At 40.2% G+C, this 21,326-nt stretch overlaps 1 protein-coding gene across 5 annotated transcripts in view; it reads right to left on the bottom strand.

The window, feature by feature from the left end:
- The window catches only part of ldb2a (LIM domain binding 2a), a 270,416-nt gene that overhangs the window by 188,417 nt on the left and 60,673 nt on the right, over window positions 1-21,326 (bottom strand). For all 5 annotated transcript variants that reach the window (XM_034182057.1, XM_034182054.1, XM_034182058.1 and 2 more), the window contains exon 2: window positions 20,733-20,835. In XM_034182057.1, the coding sequence (XP_034037948.1) occupies window positions 20,733-20,835 (103 nt within the window). The remainder of the gene's footprint in view (window positions 1-20,732; window positions 20,836-21,326) is intronic.

Consider the following 21,326-nt stretch of genomic DNA (forward strand, 5'->3'; position numbering starts at 1 on the left):
CTGTATTTCTGCTGAGAGATTCCAGTTTACCCTTTTTCCACATTTTCTTCCTCATCAATGTTTGCCTCCAGATTATTAGCCGCGGCCACTTTATAGCTGCAATGATTGCATGCTGCACTGCAAGAATATAACTGGAGGAATTGCAAATGTGCTGCGAACCACTTTTCCAGTTTGGCCTGGACCAGCCCACTAAGCATGCAGAGTTTTCCCTCTCTTGTTTGAACCGCTTCCAAAATGAGCCTTGCTCTTTGATTGCATCATGAGTGCAGCTTTCATCAGATGCCTCGTAGATTGCAGAGCAAGACAGGGAACGCTCTAAGGCAGTTTGGGGTGAAATTAGATAGTTACTTCACATTCGGTGCAGAAAACAATAATTGGGCTGTGTGGTTTCAGAATAATTTTACATACATGGACATAACACTAAAGATTTTTCCACTGCACTGTGAAATGTGATCGTAACAATTACACAGAAAAATATTAACGACTATCAAAGCAATTTACCGTTAAAGCATCACGGGGCTTTAATAAGTTTTTATTTCCAACAACACAATAAAATATGATGATATTTCTGAGACTCCAAATTCTCACTCCTCGCATTTACTTCTCTTCAGATGTTCACAAGAACACCTAACGTCAGGAATAATAAAATTGGTCAGGACAAGCTGCTTATGTCTCTTGATCAGTTATTGTTACTGATACGTGTAGATTACAATAACAGACAACAAACAAGCTGTTTATTAGTGACACGGGGAGGTAAATTATCAGCGCACGCACACACACACACACACACACACTCACTCCGGCTGATGACTGTTGATTGTACTTGTCACTTAATGAGAAAACAAACTGCCGTCTGAAGGCATCTGAATCCATAGCTGATTGTTGGAACGGTGAATTTTGATGGATATTGATGGGATGAAATGGCCACAGCACCTTGAGAAACTCATTTCAGAGGAAAAAAAAATTGTCAAAATAATGGGCCTGTGGGCACAGGGGTTGCTGGTTTAAATCCTCAAGTGACTGGGAAACCGAAAAAAAAACTGAGACAAAAAATTTCAAACAAATCAATTTCCAAGCTGGAAAGTTTATGGAAATTCAGTGCACGGTGAAAATGTGTGTAAGATTGATAATGTAAATAATTCAGGATTAACATAATGAGAAAATGTAATTGAGCTTTAATTATTACCTCTTATAGCCAACAACGTCACCATTGGTGGTTTGTTTAACACCATGCTAACTCAAATAAATAAATCCAATAACTAACATTTGGTTTGTGTACAGCTTGATCTAAGAATAAAGGAAACATTAAAAATACAAGCCCTTTAGGGATGTGGCCAACCTCATTTGGGGTTGGTGGTCTGGCTTGTGACCAGATGATCCTTGGTTTGATTGAAACTCACTAAATTGCTCTCAAGGTCCTTAAATGGGAAATTTGACCTTTTTCAACCTAGGCTCTATTTTCTAGATGGTATTTTTTGGGGTGTGTGTGTGTGTTACCTTTTCACTTGGGATAAAAACTAAATTAATCTGTGAATGATTTAGAACACAAACACTGTCACAGGCTAAGCGACTAATTAAAGTAATTGCATCATGCAAACTGAAAACACTGTCAGTAAGCCACCACTTGTTCCCAGTGAACATGTAAAAATGTCATGAGAAAGGTCCAGTAACACAGAGAGGATCCCTGCAAAGGTATACACGCGCATGTTTAGCTCATTAAATGTCAAAGAACTATTTAAGATGTTTGTAATTTTTGATAATTTATTCAGCATCCACTCATTGTCCAGCAGGTGGCAGAAACATCTGTGGGATATTAGGGAAAAGAAAGCTGTGTTTTTGTTGTTGTTGTTTTAGTTCACCAGATGGAGCACAGAGTGATTGTCTCACAAATGAACTGGGATGGACTCACTCACTCACTCACTCACTCACTCACTCACTCACTCACTCACTCACTCACTCACTCACTCACTCACTCACTCACTCACTCACTCACTCACTCACTCACTCACTCACTCACTCACTCACACCCTCATTTTTGCTGTCCAAGTCTTACCCCTCGCTCACACTGCCTCCGGTGTTACCGTTGCAGGGTACGGATGCGGGACCCGCAGAGAATCCAAGTCATCAAAAAGATATAAACCTCTCTCAGTGGCCACGGAGCTCTGCAGCTGCAGTTACTGAGACCCTGTGGCGCTGCACATTTAGCCACAATAAGTCTATCCTTGCGGGCTGCCGGAGCGCTCTGCATCAAAACAGCAAGCGTAGTCTTTGGACCTGTTGTCAGAGTTGGCCGCAGCTCCGCACAGCAGACAGGGGGGCACTGTGAGTGGCCCGCTGCGGTGTTTACCAAGCCTGCAGACTCGGTAAGCACATCGGAGGCAGTGAGAGCAAGGCCTTAAACCACCTTGACACTTGCACAAATTTAATTCCCGCACTGCTGCACAATTCGTCGTGCCAATGATTCCCACTTTGTGCTGCTGGACGTGTTATATAAAATAATTATTTTGTAGCTGATGATGCATTTGCTCTCGGAACTGTCATCGCTCCCAAAATCACAGAGAAATGATCTGCAACTGCAGTTTTTCTCCTGTGCTTCATGAGGTGGAGAATGCATTTGGGATTGTCTCAAAGGTAATTATTTATAATATCTATTTATTGTAATGGCTTGGTTAAACAGTTGCATTTTCGTTCCTTCTTATGAGTTAGATAATGTATCTTTAAAATTATGTTTATTGTGGATGTAACATCTCGTCATAATCGTTCAGGCGCATTGACACACACTGTTTTCGAACAGATTGTGCAATGTTCACATCGAGTTCACAAAATGAATGCGTGCCAGAGATTTTGAACATTTCTAAATTTTCTTTGTGCACTTGCACGCAGCCCCACACAGCTCATGCACAATTTACAAGTTTACTTTCTGACATGCCAGATTGTGTGCCACTGTGGGGATCAAATTCGTGCAAGTGTCAAGATACATTGACACTGTCACCAGAGCAGGGAATTAATCAGCTGACTGGCCATTAACGGTGGTACTGTATGTGCTCTACTGAGTGCCACTCCATGTGTATTTTATCTGTGTTGCTGCAAAGTGTAAGAACTAGTTGAAAAAAGAGCCTACAGAAGCTAAATATAGGGAACAAACTTTTGAACAGTCATCCTCCAACAATTAACACACAATTTCACATTTATTTCCCCTGAGAGCATGCAATGAACACTAGCAGGAGCTACAAAAAGGTACAAAACACCTAATCACACATCCATGCAATAAGAATAATACTAATTATTATGGGAAAAAATAATAAAAATGATTTGATAAATTTTTCCTCTGCAGAACATCTTAAAATGAATGCAGCCAGAATGCAAGGTTTTTTTTTTCCTTCATTAGCATATAATCTGCTGGATGACTCAAGAATATAATTCAATTTCGAGAAGGTCTGCAGTTTCTGCTCTTAAACCTCAACACACTGTACGTGTCTTGGAAATGAGATACATTTAATAGAAAAACATAAAGGAATTTTAATCATTTAAGCATATGTATGCATGATGTAGTTGTTTAGAAAGAGACAAAAAAAAAGAAAAAAAGAATTGTCTTTTTCATTTGCATGATACATTAAGGCTATAATGATACAATTACTCTCTGTGCTTGGATACATTAGGAGGTAATGATAAATCTCTGATGACTAGAATGATGAATCATCTTCAAGTGGGAGGGCTTTTTATTTATTTATTTTTTTAAGATTTTGTTTTATTCCTAACTGTATAAAGTATTTTCGTGACTGTAAAATGCTACAACCTCGAACATACTGGCGTTACGATGGGTAACTGTTCTCTGGTTCCACCTCACTCTCATCTCCTCTGGTCAGTGTTATTCTGACCTGCACAGTGATAACTACATACATCTGTTGCTCACAGGCCTAGAAGCAAAAATTATTTCCTCCGCCATCCAAGAGGGGCAGAGGTTATGTGATGGCCCCATCTGTGCACGCCATAACATAAGAAGTGGAGCACGCCTTTGGACAAAATATTGTGAGGCGATGGTTCTTCGGCCAAAGAAGAGTGGAATAACTTTTTAGGTGGGTCCAAATCCTTTTTTTTTTTTTTTGTTTTCTCTCATATCCAGGATGTCAGCAACAGCCATTATGATATCATATAGATCTATGCTGGTGGCATTCAAATTTCTAGCCCACTTTATGATGCCACAATGGCCTAAATATAATGCAATGCTAAAATTGGCTGTATGAGTTGTATCCCAGTGCAAAGTACGTTTATATATATATATATATATATATATATATATATATATATATATATATATATATACATACACTCAACAAAAATATAAACGCAACACTTTTGGTTTTGCTCCCATTTTGTATGAGATGAACTCAAAGATCTAAAACTTTTTCCACATACACAATATCACCATTTCCCTCAAATATTGTTCACAAACCAGTCTAAATCTGTGATAGTGAGCACTTCTCCTTTGCTGAGATAATCCATCCCACCTCACAGGTGTGCCATATCAAGATGCTGATTAGACACCATGATTAGTGCACAGGTGTGCCTTAGACTGCCCACAATAAAAGGCCACTCTGAAAGGTGCAGTTTTATCACACAGCACAATGCCACAGATGTCGCAAGATTTGAGGGAGCGTGCAATTGGCATGCTGACAGCAGGAATGTCAACCAGAGCTGTTGCTCGTGTATTGAATGTTGATTTCTCTACCATAAGCCGTCTCCAAAGGCGTTTCAGAGAATTTGGCAGTACATCCAACCAGCCTCATAACCGCAGACCACGTGTAACCACACCAGCCCAGGACCTCCACATCCAGCATGTTCACCTCCAAGATCGTCTGAGACCAGCCACTCAGACAGCTGCTGAAACAATCGGTTTGCATAACCAAAGAATTTCTGCACAAACTGTCAGAAACCATCTCAGGGAAGCTCATCTGCATGCTCGTCGTCCTCATCGAGGTCTCGACCTGACTCCAGTTCATTGTCGTAACCGACTTGAGTGGGCAAATGCTCACATTCGCTGGCGTTTGGCACGTTGGAGAGGTGTTCTCTTCACGGATGAATCCCAGTTCACGCTGTCCAGGGCAGATGGCAGACAGCGTGTGTGGCGTCGTGTGGGTGAGAGGTTTTCTGATGTCACTGTTGTGGATCGAGTGGGCCATGGTGGCGGTGGGGTTATGGTATGGGCAGGCGTCTGTTATGGACGAAGAACACAGGTGCATTTTATTGATGGCATTTTGAATGCACAGAGATACTGTGACGAGATCCTGAGGCCCATTGTTGTGCCATACATCCAAGAACATCACCTCATGTTGCAGCAGGCAGTGTTGCCACAGTTACTTTGAAAAAGTAATCCAATTACTGATTACTGATTACTCCTTGAAAAAGTAACTTACTTTACTGATTACTTAATTGTACAAGTAACTAAGTTAGATTACTAGTTACTTTTTTAGTTACTTTCCCCAGCTGCTGACAACAACCCTCTGCCACCTCAACATGACAATGATACCTGTTTTGCCAAAACTCACTTTATCGTCACCCTTTCTTGACTTCAATGAAAATAAATACTTGTTTTATAAAAAGTAAACTAAAGACCTCTTTCTTGACCTCATATTTAATTGTTGACAGCACTGTAACAGTAAAACTTGCAATTTCAAACCTACATTGTTTATAAATGTAACTATTAAATTCTAACATTTTTCTAACATTTAAATTCTCTCTAAACATTTTACTTGTCAAAATTATTATTATTTTAAGCAATATTAGTAGTTGTAGTAAATAACGGCTTCAAAACTGGACCTTTAATCTAGGGGTGTTGTGAGGGGGGCACATCCCTGCCCCACGCCCCCATTCCATCTGGATTCACCCCTGCTTTGGCGTCTGAGCACAAAGAATGGATTTATTATGCAGAAAACAGGACCAGATTTACAGGTAAGAAAGTTTGATTGCGTTTTCACATCATGTGGTCCTCAGAAAGACAGTTTAGGTGCATTTGAGTGGAAAATAGTGTTAGTTGTTGACGCGTCGCAGAGGATCAGCTGTTTTTAATGACCAGATACAGAGCGGCTCAGCTCAGAATTCTAAATAAAGGAGGGAAAAAAGTATAAAAATGTCTTTGTAAAGCTCAGTGCAGGTGTGCTGATCACCGCGCTTTAAGAGGTGAGGACGAGTCGTAGCTGCTGCAAAAAAACGCGGATGAAAAGCTCAGCTCGCGTAAAGTGGGCAGTTCAGTCGAACCCTGACCTCCTGCCCACAGACCAAGTTTAATGCTGCTGTCGACCCACAATGAAAAATAATAGTAACGCACAGTGACATGGAGAAGTAACTTTAATCTGATTACTGATTTGGAAAGATTAACGCGTTAGATTACTCGTTACTAAAAAAAGTGGTCAGATTAGAGTAACGCGTTACCGGCATCACTGGCAGCAGGATAATGCACGGCCCCATGTTGCAAGGATCTGTACACAATTCTTGGAAGCTGAAAATGTCCCAGTTCTTGCATGGCCGGCATACTCACCGGACATGTCACCCATTGAGCATGTTTGGGATGCTCTGGACCGGCGTATACGACAGCGTGTACGAGTTCCTGCCAATATCCAGCAACTTCGCACAGCCATTGAAGAGGAGTGGACCAACATTCCACAGGCCACAATTGACAACCTGATCAACTCTATGCAAAGGAGATGTGTTGCACTGCATGAGGCAAATGGTGGTCACACCAGATACTGACCGGTATCCCCCCCCCAACAAAACAAAACTGCACCTTTCAGAGTGGCCTTTTATTGTGGGCAGTCTAAGGCACACCTGTGCACTAATCATGGTGTCTAATCAGCATCTTGGTATGGCACACCTGTGAGGTGGGATGGATTATCTCAGCAAAGGAGAAGTGCTCACTATCACAGATTTAGACTGGTTTGTGAACAATATTTGAGGGAAATGGTGATATTGTGTATGTGGAAAAAGTTTTAGATCGTTGAGTTCATCTCATACAAAATGGGAGCAAAACCAAAAGTGTTGCGTTTATATTTTTGTTGAGTGTGTATATATATATATATATATATATATATATATATATATATATATATATATATATATAAATTATTGTTAATTAATTTAATGTTATTTATGTTAATTATTAAGATCCTATTGTCTTATTTACAATTTGTACATGTTCAATCAAACTCATCTTTTTTGTCATGTGATAATTTCACAGGGAAATAAGCATTTATGCTTTATTGTATTATCTGTGTATCACTGATAAATTCACCTCTGTATGTTTATATTGATGTTGCAGAATACACTCGATCAATAATAAACAATATTTTATTTACATTTAACAGTGTCTGCAGGAGGGTGCGCGTGTGGCCATACATAAGTGTTTGACAAGTGTGGAAGTTAGCTTTTAGTTGGTGGACATCACGCTGACATTCGCGAGATGTCTTGTATATCACTCCAGAGGTGTTATCAGGTTACAAAAACAGCATTTTCAGTTTTGGAAGTGTTTATTTGTCACTATCTTTTACATAACATACGATAAAGATGTTATATTTACACACAAACGAAATGGCGTTAGCAGCCAACGAGTCCAGCCAGTGACATCACCACGCTAACATCCGTGAAATGTCTTGTAAATCACTCCAGAGCTGTTATAGAGTACCAAAAACAGTATTTTTGGTTTTACAAGTGTTTATTTCTCATTAGCTTTTACATAATATTTGATAAACATGTTATATTTACACATAAACAAAGCAGTTTTGGAGTACCAGAGAGAAACCAGGTAGTGATGTCACAGTGCTGCTCGAGTCTGATTGGCTGTCACCCCTGCCCCTCAAAAAAAAAAAAAAAAAAAAAAAAAAAAATCCATCTTTAGCCATCTTTGAATTTGTCCAAGGTCTGTGCCCCAAGAATGTTCTCTGTGAATTTGATGACCCTGGCAGTAATAGAACTGGACTTATGTTGAGCACAGACAGACGGACAGACGGATGGATACAAAGCCTTCGCATTACCCGATGGCCATATTTGATGGTCTTAGCTAAAAATGCAGTGAATGAATGAACAGATGGATGGCTAAATGAATGAATGAGTAAATCTCCATTGTCTCAACATAACTAAAAAACAATAACTGCAATAATGGCACATAATTTAGATAAACATTTGAATTTGGATAATTTTGATGCAACAAATCAATCCAGAAAGCAACATTGTTTCCCTTACGCAATAATCTGTAAACCCACCTGCTACCTGCTGAACACTGCCACCTACTGGATGGTTGGTGGATGCGGGGTGGATGATGTGCAGGTGAGGTTGAAGTTACAAGGAGCTTGTCTGCCACCTGCTGGACATGTCTAGGCTTAAAACAGTGAAAAATGATATTTGAAGTTACATGGAGCTTGTTCGCCACCTGCTGGACATGCCTGGGCTTGTTGCATGGAAAAGATATGTGATATCTTTTCCATGATGAAAGGTAATGAATTGAATTTACATGGCATGAGCTTCTTTGTCAGTTTCTTTCAATTCCAAACACTAGACCTGGTGGCTACTGAGCCACCACTGCTTCCATGATTATTCAATGCAAAAAGTCCAGACATGTCCAACAGGTGGCAGTGCTCAGCAAGTGGCAAAGCAGTCTATGGCATGTAAAGCAAAATAAAGTTGCTTTTAGGTTGATCTGTTGTATAAAATCTCATCAGTTTATCCTCATTATCTTCCCATTTAATTTGGTGAGTTAAAAGTACAACATGATTGCACTGATTGTTTTTTGCATTGTGGAGGTGACGTAGTCATTTGTCAGTCTCTCTATTTATTCACTCACTGCATTTTACATGGTGCATGCTGAGGCTTTTCCACAGCCTATGAGCAACTGTCAACTGTTTCGATATGTTGTCTTTTTATTATATTATATATGTAAAAAAAAAAAAAAAATACAAACATGATGGAAAAATGACTGATTCAGAAAAGGGGGGGGGAGGGGGCATTGCTTTGCAAATGAGGGAGGGTTCTGAAGGGGCTGCTGCTCCCCCAGAAACTTTTGAATGTTTAGGTGCCATTTTCTGCATTTTGGTGCATATTTTACCACAAAATACACCACAAAAAAAAAAAAAAAAAAAAAATTATAACCTGTTTTTATTCATTTTAACTTGTATTGTACAGTCTTGAATGTGATGCTATGACACTGTGATGACAAGTAAGAGAGAACATTTGAAATGTCGGTGGCTAAAAAAGTGAACACCTTTGCTACACCTTGCTGAATCTTGGTTGGGTATAATTGTATTGAGATGAGTCACTTGTTGCTGAATAGAGGGTTCAGGAACAGCATTCAGCTGGGATTTTAATACATTTTTTTGGTCCATGCCAAGGGTGTGGTGGGGGGGCCCCTTTCCCTGCCCCCCCCCCCCCCCGATTTGCCCCTGAATATGACGTATCACTGTGAGGCTCTTTGAGCATCTGTGTGACATGAAATGGCACCATAAGAATGTAGTCCATTCACCCTTTAAAGGGTTTGCATAATATGTGTGTGTGTGTGTGTGCATGCGTGCGAAAAAAAAAACCCATCTAAAATTTTGCAAATTGTAATATGTATGCATTAAACGTCAACTTTTAAATTTGACATTAAAAGATGGTTTCTCAGAGATGCCAGTGTGTGTGTGTGTGTGTGTGTGTGTGTGTGTGTGTGTGTGCATGCGTGCGAAAAAAAAACCCCATCTAATATTTTGCAAATTGTAATATGTATGCATTAAACGTCAACTTTTAAATTTGACATTAAAAGATGGTTTCTCAGAGATGCCAGTGTGTGTGTGTGTGTGTGTATGTGTGTGTGTGTGTGTGTGTATGTGTGTGTGTATGTGCATGCGTGCGAAAAAAAAACCCATCTAAAATTTTGCAAATTGTAATATGTATGCATTAAACGTCAACTTTTAAATTTGACATTAAAAGATGGTTTCTCAGAGATGCCAGTGTGTGTGTGTGTGTGTGTGTGTGTGTGTGTGTGTGTGTGTGAGGGGGGAGGGGGGCTTAAAATGATTATTTATTATTAATGAAAAATTATTAAATTACATCAGCCTCACCCATCATGTTGAGATTTCCAAAGACTTACAAAAAAAATCTCTGAAACTCAACTGCATATAATTAATTTCATTTCCTCCCATTTTAGATTTGAACTTTTAACTTCACAGTTTTTGAATCAAGCCAGTTGCTAAGCAATGCTAAAGCGGTAGCACACAGGACCAGAACCAGTCAGATTACAGCTTCAGCGTCACCGTTATTACCTTTCAGCTTTTTCCCCCCATGTGCTGTATTCAGGTTTGACACCTAAAAACTGAGATGCACTCGAACCCTTTCCGCCCCTGCAGCTCTGATCCCGATCACACTGAAGCTTTCCTGTAACAAGCAGCATCTTGCTGTTGCTAAGCAACACCACTTTCCTGTCAATCATCACCGGTGTGCTGACAACCTATATAGGATAACAACAGACAGCAATAAGGTTTTGCCAATCAAGAACTTATGAAGTCAAACGCATTTAAAAGTTGTGCACACAAACTCAGAATGCTGAGTTTGTGTGCGATCGAGCTCCAAACTCGACTACGAGCTTCAACTCCATTTGACGGCGGAGATCGTTAAAGTTGACTCATCCAGTCTACTGACTGAATGTTTATTTTCCTCATGTTATTCATTAACAAGATCTACTCACCTCTGCAAAATGGACCACATTTTAAGTTATGTTATATCAGAGGTGATCACAGAACCCCGAACCCTTAAAAAAAAAAAAAAAAAAAAAAAAAAAAAAAAAAAAAAAAAAAAAAAAAAAAACTGCATCCATATCCAGTTCTTAATCAATGCTTAACCCTCTGGAGTCATCTGACGCGCCTCCGCATCAAAGTCACATTACCGAATTAAGCGGATGTAACATCCAATCTACATCAGTCTGAGTCTCTGAATGTGTGTTGAAAGTGCAAATATCAAACTATATACCAGTTTTTAAATTCTGTTGATAGGCCTCATATAACTTGAATAATGAATAATAATTTACGCAATGCTTTTTCCTGAATATTATGGTCACTTTTAGTGCATGTATTTGCAGAAACACGCACCAAATGCGACTGTTACTTCCTTGTTGAGACAGCTCCATCTGGCTGCAGGAGTGGCAGGGGAAAAAAACTAAGACTTCCCCTTCATCATTGGTGGAAAAACACATGATCTAAACCAATCAAAATCATCAACCCACGTGGGACTGGTTGCTGAGGACATTCTGCACCCTGCTCAGAGTGCTGCTCTCACTGGACCAACATCTCTGCTATTTTAGCATTGTGGGATAAATCACGCCCACAGATTGAGCTCGCGTGCTGCTCTCGTTGGAGCGACAACACACAGAATGTGTCTCTTCCCAGACAGATCTCTTTCAGTGCAGTTTCTTGTTCTGACTTTAACACGAAGTTAACACCCAAGTCTTTCATCGCCAACTATAAATAGTAATCAAACTATTCCAATCGTATCTTTCTGAACTCTTCCGCATCAAACTCCATCGTGTCAATGTTTACAGTGCTCATAAACTTTTAAGTTTCTTAAATATTTATTATGGCCACTCTTAAAACTTCAGTTCTCTTTATAATTTTATTACTGGTAAATTTTAGAATTGATTTAGAAGAGATATACTCATTATCTCACAGGAATATATCACAATTATCTGGGATCTACTTTTTGCGCAGGAATTCATCAAGCACATTGGGTGCGTACTAACACAGAATCGCCAGAAACTGTGGAAAGTTGTTCGGCCATAATGAGAGCGTCCACTTTTAGCTTGTCATAAGCTAAGCTAGTGGTGCTCGTGAGAGTGTGGACATTCTGGTCAAATCATCACCAAAGGCACACTAAAGTACCAACACTGCCTCCAGGTGGACAACAGGAGGAGTGACACTCCTGTGGGTTGTTTTTGAGTGGCACAAATAATTTCTGTGGCATCTTGTGGTTTTGTCAACCCAGTCTCACGGCATGTCGTGATACAGCAACACGAAATATACATTAATATTTTGGTTCGTGATATTTTGACAAAAAGTGCCACATTTTCATCACGGCAGCACAAATTCATTGTAATACATTCCGTGATGGCTGCATGAAATTAAAAGTGAAGCGGGGGGGGGGGGGGGGGTGGTTATGGTTAGGGTTGGGGGAAGGAGTAGGGTTAGTAATAGTGAGTTAAAAAAAACCCATCACGAAAATTTGAATCATTTTGTGATGGGAGCGCGGAAAACAACGTGAGACTGGGCTGTGCTTTGTAAATACGAGGTCTGTCCATAAAGTATTGTACCTTTTTATTTTTTTTTTAAGTATATGGATTTGATTCATATGTTTTCACGTCAGACAAGCTTGAACCCTCGTGCGCATGCGTGAGTTTTTCCACGCCTGTCGGTGACATCATTCGCCTGTGAGCACGTCTTGTGGAAGGAGTGGTCCCGCCCCATCGTCGGATTTTCATTGTCTTGTTAGACATTGCCGAGATAGACATTGTCATGTCTATCTCCGCTTTCAATGCTTACCAGTCCAGTAAGTATCAGTGAAATTGTGGAGAGCTGGACATGTCCAAACTTGTCCTCTGACACGCCGAAACGGAGGTGTTCCTTTGTCTCGCTTCCAAAGCGAATCGGTCGTGACGCGCGAAGCCTCCGCGCAGCTTTCCATGACAAACTCTTTTGTTAAAAGTGAAATCTGCCGGAAAATGGCTGATGTCCAGCTCTTGTGATAACCAGAGAAAGAGCACACGACAGTCTCGTATCCACAGAGCCATCAGCTCAGAAATGGTCTGGTGGCTTGTGCCATGTCGTCGCAGTTCGGAGCGTGGCGCGCTGAGCATCCTTAAAGGGGTCCTTAAAGGGGTCCTTAAAGCTGTACTACCAGACCTTATTCTCTGTGAAGCCCGTAAAATTTTCACCGAAAGCCAGATACATTTTTCGAATGGTTTCCAGGTGCCAGTTTCTAACAGCTTCTGAAAAAAGTCTGATGGAAAAAAAGTCCTTTTCATTCCGCCATTTCCAGACAATGAAAATCCGACGACAGGGCGGGACCACTCCTTCCACAAGGCGTGCTCACAGGCGAATGACGTCACCGACAGGCATGGAAAAACTCACACATGCGCACAAGGGTTCAAGCTTGTCTGACGTGAAAACATATGAATCAAATCCATATAGTTAAAAAAAAAATAAAAAGGTACAATACTTTATGGACAGACCTCGTAGCTATACAAAAACGCCTGAAGCATTTCCTGCATAGTTGTATATAACTTTGTTGTTTGCTACATTTGTACATATGTTCATCAAATTTACAATATATATTTGCATTCCATTATTGTTGTTGTTGTCAGTTTCCTCGCTTGCGAGGATAGTGGGAAGGCCTTTTTTTTTTTTAGTTTATTTTCTACAAGCCCTCTGGTGGCTGAAAAGTCCGATGCGGGATGCACAAGACCTGTTACACTTGGGGCAAATGAATACTTGAGTAGGCTGGGCTTGTGCTACTGCCCGCTCTTTCTGTCTTTGACGCTTCTGGCGTGAGGCCTCACTTCTTTCTGCCTCAAACTTCAGGCTGGCGGATTTGATGCTGGAACACCAGCTGAGTCTATCTGTAGCTAGATGCTGCCATGACTGATGCTGAATGCCTGCAAGGGAGAGCTGTTTCTTCAGCTGGTCCTTATAGCGCTTTTTGGGGGCCCCTTGGTTTCGTCTCCCTTCCTTGAGCTCGCCCAAAGAGAATTAATTTTGGCATGCGTGTATCATCCATTCTGGCTATGTGACCTGCCCAACGAAGCTGTTGTTTGAGTATAATAGACTCCATGCTGGGCAATTTCGCTCTGGTAAGGATGCCCTCATTTGAGATGTAGTCCTGCCACTTGATCCCGAAGATGTTTCGGAGACAACGCTGATGAAAGCGTTCCGGTAATCTGATCTGCTGGTGATACAGAACCCAGGTTTCAGCTCCATACAGGAGGGTAGGGACCACAATGGCTCTGTAGACCTGCACTTTTGTGGAAAGGCGCAGTGCATGATTCTGCCAGACTTTCTTTGAGAGTCGACCAAAAGAACTGCTGGCCTTGGCAAGGCGACTGTCTAGGTCCTTGGCAACAGATGCGTCGTTTGAGATAACACTACCGAGATACGTGAAGTGCTCTACTGCATTCAGGCTGGTACCCTCAATGTTGATTTGGGGTGGGGTATATGCTGTATGGGGGACCGGTTATTATCCGTTATTAAAGATGGTTTGTTAAACATGTTTGTGGTTTTCACATTAAAAAAACAAACTTTTTTCTATTGGGATTTTATGTTTTTGTGTGAATTTGGGTTCATTGTTTTAATACAGTATGAAAGAAAAACTGTAAAGTCACACAGATGGGGTTGTGCTGAAAAAAAGACACCAAACAAGGCACAGTTAGCCATTTTTTAAGGTAAATTATGAAGGTAAAATCAAAAGTAGTCAAAAACGGCCAATTATACCCTGGACCCCATTAGGGTTAATCAACTCTTCCTTGCCCCAAGGTCCACCTATCCACATCTTTATGTGACTATTTGAGATAATCTTTTGACAAAGGTCAGATCAGGTCAGGTCTGGGAGCATGCACTGGTACCATGCATTACTGCATCCACCATACTTGATCCTGGATAGCAACCACCCAGGCAGACAACAGGTCCATCCACACATCTCTGCAAACACCATCTAGTATCTGCCAGATCGTCTACTTCTACAGCATTTAAAGTACTTTGGCTCGGAAATGCCGGCATTACTTTCAGAGGAATTTGTTGCTGGGTCCATATGTGCGCTGTGGATTCTTCCTGGATGATTGTGTGTGAAACTACACACACACACACACACCTGAGCATGAATGGAGGAACGTGTGTGATCGACAGTGAGTCATCATCATCATGCCGTTAAGCCTCCTGTTCCCGGGTGAACAGGGTTACCGTCTCCACACCTCTGGGGGATTTTATTTTTGCATCTGAAAAGCAAAGCAGGATCCTGCTCACAATGATCGTGCACTCCTGCCCGCCCCGTCCTCGCCCAGCGGACTGGACCACCACGCACACAAAGAGGCGTGACACCACCACACATCGGCTCATTTCAGAGAAACCCGTCCTTATCTGAGTCTGTCTGATATTCAATACTTATCAGATACCAAAACACAAGCTCAAACGGACGAGATAAAAGGTGACGATGTGACAAACTGAATAACTGCTCTCTGATTGGCTGCTGAGCCTCAAATCACTTTATGCGTTTGTGACTTCATCATCTGATTTTAAGATATCCTGAAACTATTACAACATAAATACATGATCACAAAAAGTAAGCAGACCTCTTTTTAATCTCAATATAGGGTGACCAAAACTCACACAATTCTGACAATGGGAAAGCATCAAATTGTGTATTTTTTTTCCTGTAATAATGAAAAAACTGAAAAGGTTAATTAACTAATCTGGAAAGGTAATGGTGACCTACTTGGATAACTGATTCTTTGCATGTACCAACCTCAACAGACTTTACTAATTATAGGACAAACTTTTAATGATTAAAAATAAATAAAATGAAAGGCATCAGAGGGCTCATGCACATCTTGTGGGCTCCACACACAACAATATAAATGTACACACAAGTATACATATGTCAATAATGACACCTTTGACTACACATGTCATCACACAACTTCTGTGTGAGTTTGTACCAACTGATCACAAATATTTTTGCTGATCAATACATGCTTTCGATCATCCATCAAGGCCTCCTGGTTTCTGAGATATATACAAAAAAAAAAAAAAAGGTGGATTTTGGACAAGTCCAAAATCAAATACCTCAAGATATCTAAGTAATATTCCAGCTATGTTTGATCCAGCAAAGGCTTCTTGTTGAAATGTACAAAAGTGTTTTTCCAACTGTGTTTTCCTTTACCTTGGCCTTTGACTGAACTACTCCAAAATATAATCAACTCTAGATACAGTATCTATCCAAGTAATATTCTCACCAAGTTTGAAAGAAATCCATCCAGCAATTTTTGAGTTATCTTATCTACTGCTGAGCATAGTAAAAATAAAAAATATGCAGCCTCACCATGAAGGGGAAGAAGCTACAGCAATGGCCATGTCTGTGTACCTCTTTGTTTTTCTGTGGTGATATCTCCAAAGAGTAGTTTGGATCAAACCTAGTGCATAAACTCAGTGGACCATCCTTTCTTAACACAGGTCACATCAAGGTCATCTGTCTAAGGTCAGAGTTTACTGTCTAAAATACATTAATGACCATATCTCAAAAGCTACATCAGATATTGGAACCGTTTTCTTCATAGAATTCTGCTCTCCTAGTGCTAAGAAATGTGTCAGAACTCTGTCAGTGATGACATCTGATGATGTTGTGAAGTCTAAATAAAAGCTTGGAGAGGCGAGGCACTGCAAGCATCTGGATGTCTTATTCTACTTGTCAGAGATTGGACTACCAACACATAGACCAGAGCTCAATTCCAGGTGTGTGTTTCAGTCTGTTTCATCTGCATTGTCCCAGTCAACCCAGCTGTAAAAAAGTACTGGCCTTGGTTGGGGAAGTAAACTGTAATGGACTGGCGTCCTATCCAGGGATGTCCACAACTTCCCTCTGCTTCACACTGCAACATCCAGAGATAAGCACCAGCCTGATGGGCCATGGAGCCTGTATAGGACATCCTTTGCTGTCCATATGTGTATCCTTTCATGGATTTAATGCCATGCCATTTTATTTGCAACACAAGGAGCTAGTTGGCGTATCTAGAAGTACAATAAGTGCAGTGGTTGGGACTCTCACCTATAGAATGGTAATGAGAATCCAGTAGGTCAGTACATGTACAGCTTGTAGGAAGGAACCTGAGAAGTCAAAACAAAAAAAATCTAAAATAATGCAAAAGAAATCCATGGAAAGCAGCTGGCACAGATAAACATACCCAGCTGCGCACTCATGGTTTGCTCAAAGCTAGCTGATATGTTTGCTGACATATTCAATCTGTCCCTTGCACAAACCTCTATACTCACCTGTCTTAAGTCCACCACCATAGTGCTCATCCCCAAGAGAAGCACTGTCACCTGCTTAAATGACTATCATCCCATAGCACTCACTCCAATCATAATGAAGTGCTTTGAAAGGATAGTCATGACCCACATTAAAAACACCATCCCAGTCACCGTAGATCCCTACAGTTTGCATATCACCAGAACCAATCCACTGATGATGCAGTTAACACAGCTATCCACATAGCCCTCACACACTTAGAGGGCAGAGACACATATGTCAGAATGCTGTTCATCGACTACAGCTCAGCATTCAACACAGTCATCCCCTGCAAACTCACAGACAACCTCCTCACACTCAAACTGACACCCTCCCTCTTTAACTGGGTGCTGAATTTTCTAACAGGCAGACCCCAGTCAGTTAAATTTCATATCTGCACATCCAGCATAAGAACTGTGAGCACAGAGACACCCCAGGGCTTTGTGCTGAGCCCCCTGCTCTACACACATTTCAAATATGACTGTTTAGCCTCCCAGAACAATACCAGCATCATTAAATTTGCAGATGACACTGCACTCATCGGTCTGATCACTGGTGGGGATGAGACAGCATACAGAAGAGAGGTGTCAGATCTGGTAGCCTGTTGTTGTGACAATAATCTTTACCTCAATGCAGACAAGACCAAAGAGAGGGTTATTGATCCACTATATGTTCACTTACGTACGACTGAGAGTGTGCGTACCACTGCCATCACTGTCTGGTATGATAATTGCACAGTCTAAGACAGGAAGGCTCTCCAGCATGTGATTGAGACCTCACAGACCATCTCTGGGGCAACCTTCCCCTCACTATAGGACACTGACCAAACCAGAGTCCTACGTAGAACACACAACCTCATCAGGGACCGTGCACACCCCAACAGTCACTCTTCACACTCCTACCATCAGGCAAACACTACAGCAGTCTGAAGTCCAGGACTACTAGTGACTGTTATTTCACTCTCATTCTTCTCATCATTATTACTATCATCCCCTAAGTATTTATAATAACAGCTCTGTTTATTGTCTATGCCCCCAGGCACCTTATGTCTTCTGCACAGCAGGGATGCTGCTTAAAACTACACAATCATGTGCAAAATTGCCAATATTGCATAAACTGCACATCCGCACATCCTCTAAACTGTACGTCTTCTAAACAGTGTATATAATACATTCTTCAGTTGAATAATGTGTATTTTATAAAGTGTTTTTTAAAATCATCAGATGTGAACTTTGTACAGGCAAATTTTCTAGGGAGAATAAATAGAGTGAGAATTTCATTGTGTGGTATAAATGCCTGTTTTTACTGTGCACATGACAATAAAAAACAGACAAACAAACAAAAAACAAAACAAAAATAAAACAAAAAACAAACTCTTAAATCACTCCACTTTTGTGTCCAGCATGGGGTAGACTGAGGCAGAGGTTTCTAAGTTCCTTTATTTTGGAACCTGACCAGATTAGGAAACTAAAGTTAAGAAGCCTGGTATCCTTTATCAAAGGCACCAAAAGGTTTAACTAAATAGGTTCATTTTGGGGGGTGCAATGAGCCGTTTTGTGGCCTACGCTCTGCTGGGATGGTGGTCCACCCCTCTTCCCTGACCTAGCCTAACCTAACCTAAGAATATCCTTTAGCACAAACAGAAAACCAAAACTGAAACTGAACTGTGCCGTGGTAATGAGCAAAAATGATGAAATTATATCTCAGATCTCAGTGGCCATTGAGGCTAGTGATCATGAGCTTCAGTTACTCAGAAAACTCAATGAGATTATTTTTTTTCTGAAAGTGAGGAGAAATTACTGGTTTGATGTTTGACCCCAATAAAAACAGCCTTACACTGTATCTCAGCAGCCACTGAGGCCAGAGAGCTAGAGATTGGGCTAAATACCTCAGAGACTCCAAGGTTTTATTTGGTATAAAAGACAATTTTTGGCAGTAAGTTCCTGTTTTGACCTTTGACCCAGATGAATTGATCAATCACAGTATTTCGGTGCTCAGTATTTTTGGTGGTGTAATGTAAAAGGGAATGGTTTTGGACTTTGGGATGGCTGGATCTTCACTGTAGGAAATGTTTATCTCACTGTTTCAGTTATTTTGGGAGAATAAAGTGTCCAGCATTCAGCACCTTTTTAACAGCGAGAATTAATATCTTTCTTTGCACCCTTTATTTTTAAGAAAATATTCTGTCAATTTACAGATTAAAGAACTGAACAGTTGTTGAAAAAACAACAACTTATTAATCAAAAGTTACAATAAGGACATAAAGAGGGAATCCATTTGTGCTCGAAAGTTAACATACCCTGGCAGAATGCCATTTTTCAGAGAATATGAATGATAACACAAAAACATTTTTTTTTTCACTCATGCTTAGTGGTTGGGTGAAGCCATTTATTGTTTACACTTTTTAAATCATAATGACAACAGAAAAACAAATGACCCTTGATCAGTTTACATACTCTGGTGATTCTGGCCTGATAACATGCACACAAGTTGACACAAACGGGTTTGAATGGCAACAAAAGGTAACCTTCCTCACCTGTGATCTGTTTGCTTGTGATCTGTGTGTGTACAAAAGGACAGTGAGTTTCTGGGCTCTTGACAGACCCTTGCATCTTTCATCCAGTCACGCTAAGCTGAGAGTATGTGCAGGTGTTCATCTATGAGACTACAGAACCACTTTGGAACCTAGATGACAACCACCTGGGCAGACAACCAGTCCATTCCCAACTCTTGAAAGCAAGAATCTATCCATTTAGATTTCGTAGTGAAGTTATTCTGCAGTAAAAACATCAAACATTGGGTTTGGGGAGCTCCACCACACGCTGTATGTTATGATTTGCAATCTCAAAACATCCAATAACCAAATGAAGCAACATGTGTTTTATTTCCATTCATATGCTCCCTCTACATTCTGGTGTAATAAAAAAACTGCAGAGAAGTATTGTATGTTTAAAAACTGTTGTTATTCACAGATAAAGCAGCACCATTATGATTTTGTAGAAAAGCACATATTGAAAACATGCAAAACATTTCTACTATTGTCAGTCTTATACAATGTTCAAAAGCACAGGGGCACAATAAGGGCCTGTGAGGAGATTTTTGGAATGAGGTTGCTGGTAGTTCATCTTGTGGTGTTCAGCAATCATGCACACAAAGACAAGTATTGTTCAAAAAATGTTCTCACCAACAGAGCCTCAAAAGACGACAATGCAGAAATGTTGCTATCAAGTCTTATGCAGAAAAGAATCTAAGGGTTTAATTCAACAAGTTCACACTTTTTAATGGTGTTAAAAAAGATTTTGAAAATATTGGAAGAAAAAATTTAAATGTACAGTACAGTTTGAGAGATGCTGACGAAACCGGTAGGATTTTCCTAAAATCTGATTTGTTGATTTATTTCCCACGCAGGGATGAGAGGAACCTTTCAATTCATGCAAGAATGTTATTGGACATCTGGGCAAAATAGTGCACATACACATATCAAACCCCATGAAGAAAAAAATCAGTGCAAACCACAACTTTGCACAAAATACACCTGAGCCACAAAGACTTTCAGTCTGAAGCTGAGCAATAATGTTGCAATAATAAATGAGGAATAAAAGACCGCATGCAGCAATTAAAGAAAGAATTAAATACAATTGCATTGAAAGCGGTTTTCTGATTTATAGTCTTACTGTATCTCTTTGGTCCATCTTCGAGACAGAAGGAGAGTGTGAGTGTGGCATCCTCTTCAAAAAACTCTGTGGCAAAGGCATCCCACCATAAACTGTCACTCTCCTGTCACAGAACAGACAGGGTCAAAGGTCATTACAACAGAACAATAAAGACAGGTCTCATCTTAAGGTGTCCAAGCAAATGCACAGTTTTCAGTCTTTATGGAGAAAATTTCTGCATGTGAAAGTGTTGTGAATGTCAAAACAAACACACCTAATCATAATTTTCACCCTAATCATAACTAAAATATAATAAATAAGGAACAAAAGGAATAAATAAGGAAATAAATAGAAAAGGAATTATTCAACTTAGGCAGATTAAAATTAAAATCTTTACATAGTCAAAAACAGCAATGAAATGTCAATTTTGGACAAGAATATGTTGATAAATATTATTATTATTATTATTATTATTATTATTATTATTATTATTATTATCATTATGAGGAACTGTTTTGAGTTACTCACCATCTTTACTACAAAGAACATGCAGGTTTTAATCAAATCTTGTATACAAACCCCATAGGGTTGTCTCATGGTGGTATGAAAATCATG

The sequence above is a fragment of the Thalassophryne amazonica genome, chromosome 11, assembly GCF_902500255.1.
Source record: "Thalassophryne amazonica chromosome 11, fThaAma1.1, whole genome shotgun sequence".
Classification (NCBI taxonomy): Eukaryota; Metazoa; Chordata; class Actinopteri; order Batrachoidiformes; family Batrachoididae; genus Thalassophryne; species Thalassophryne amazonica.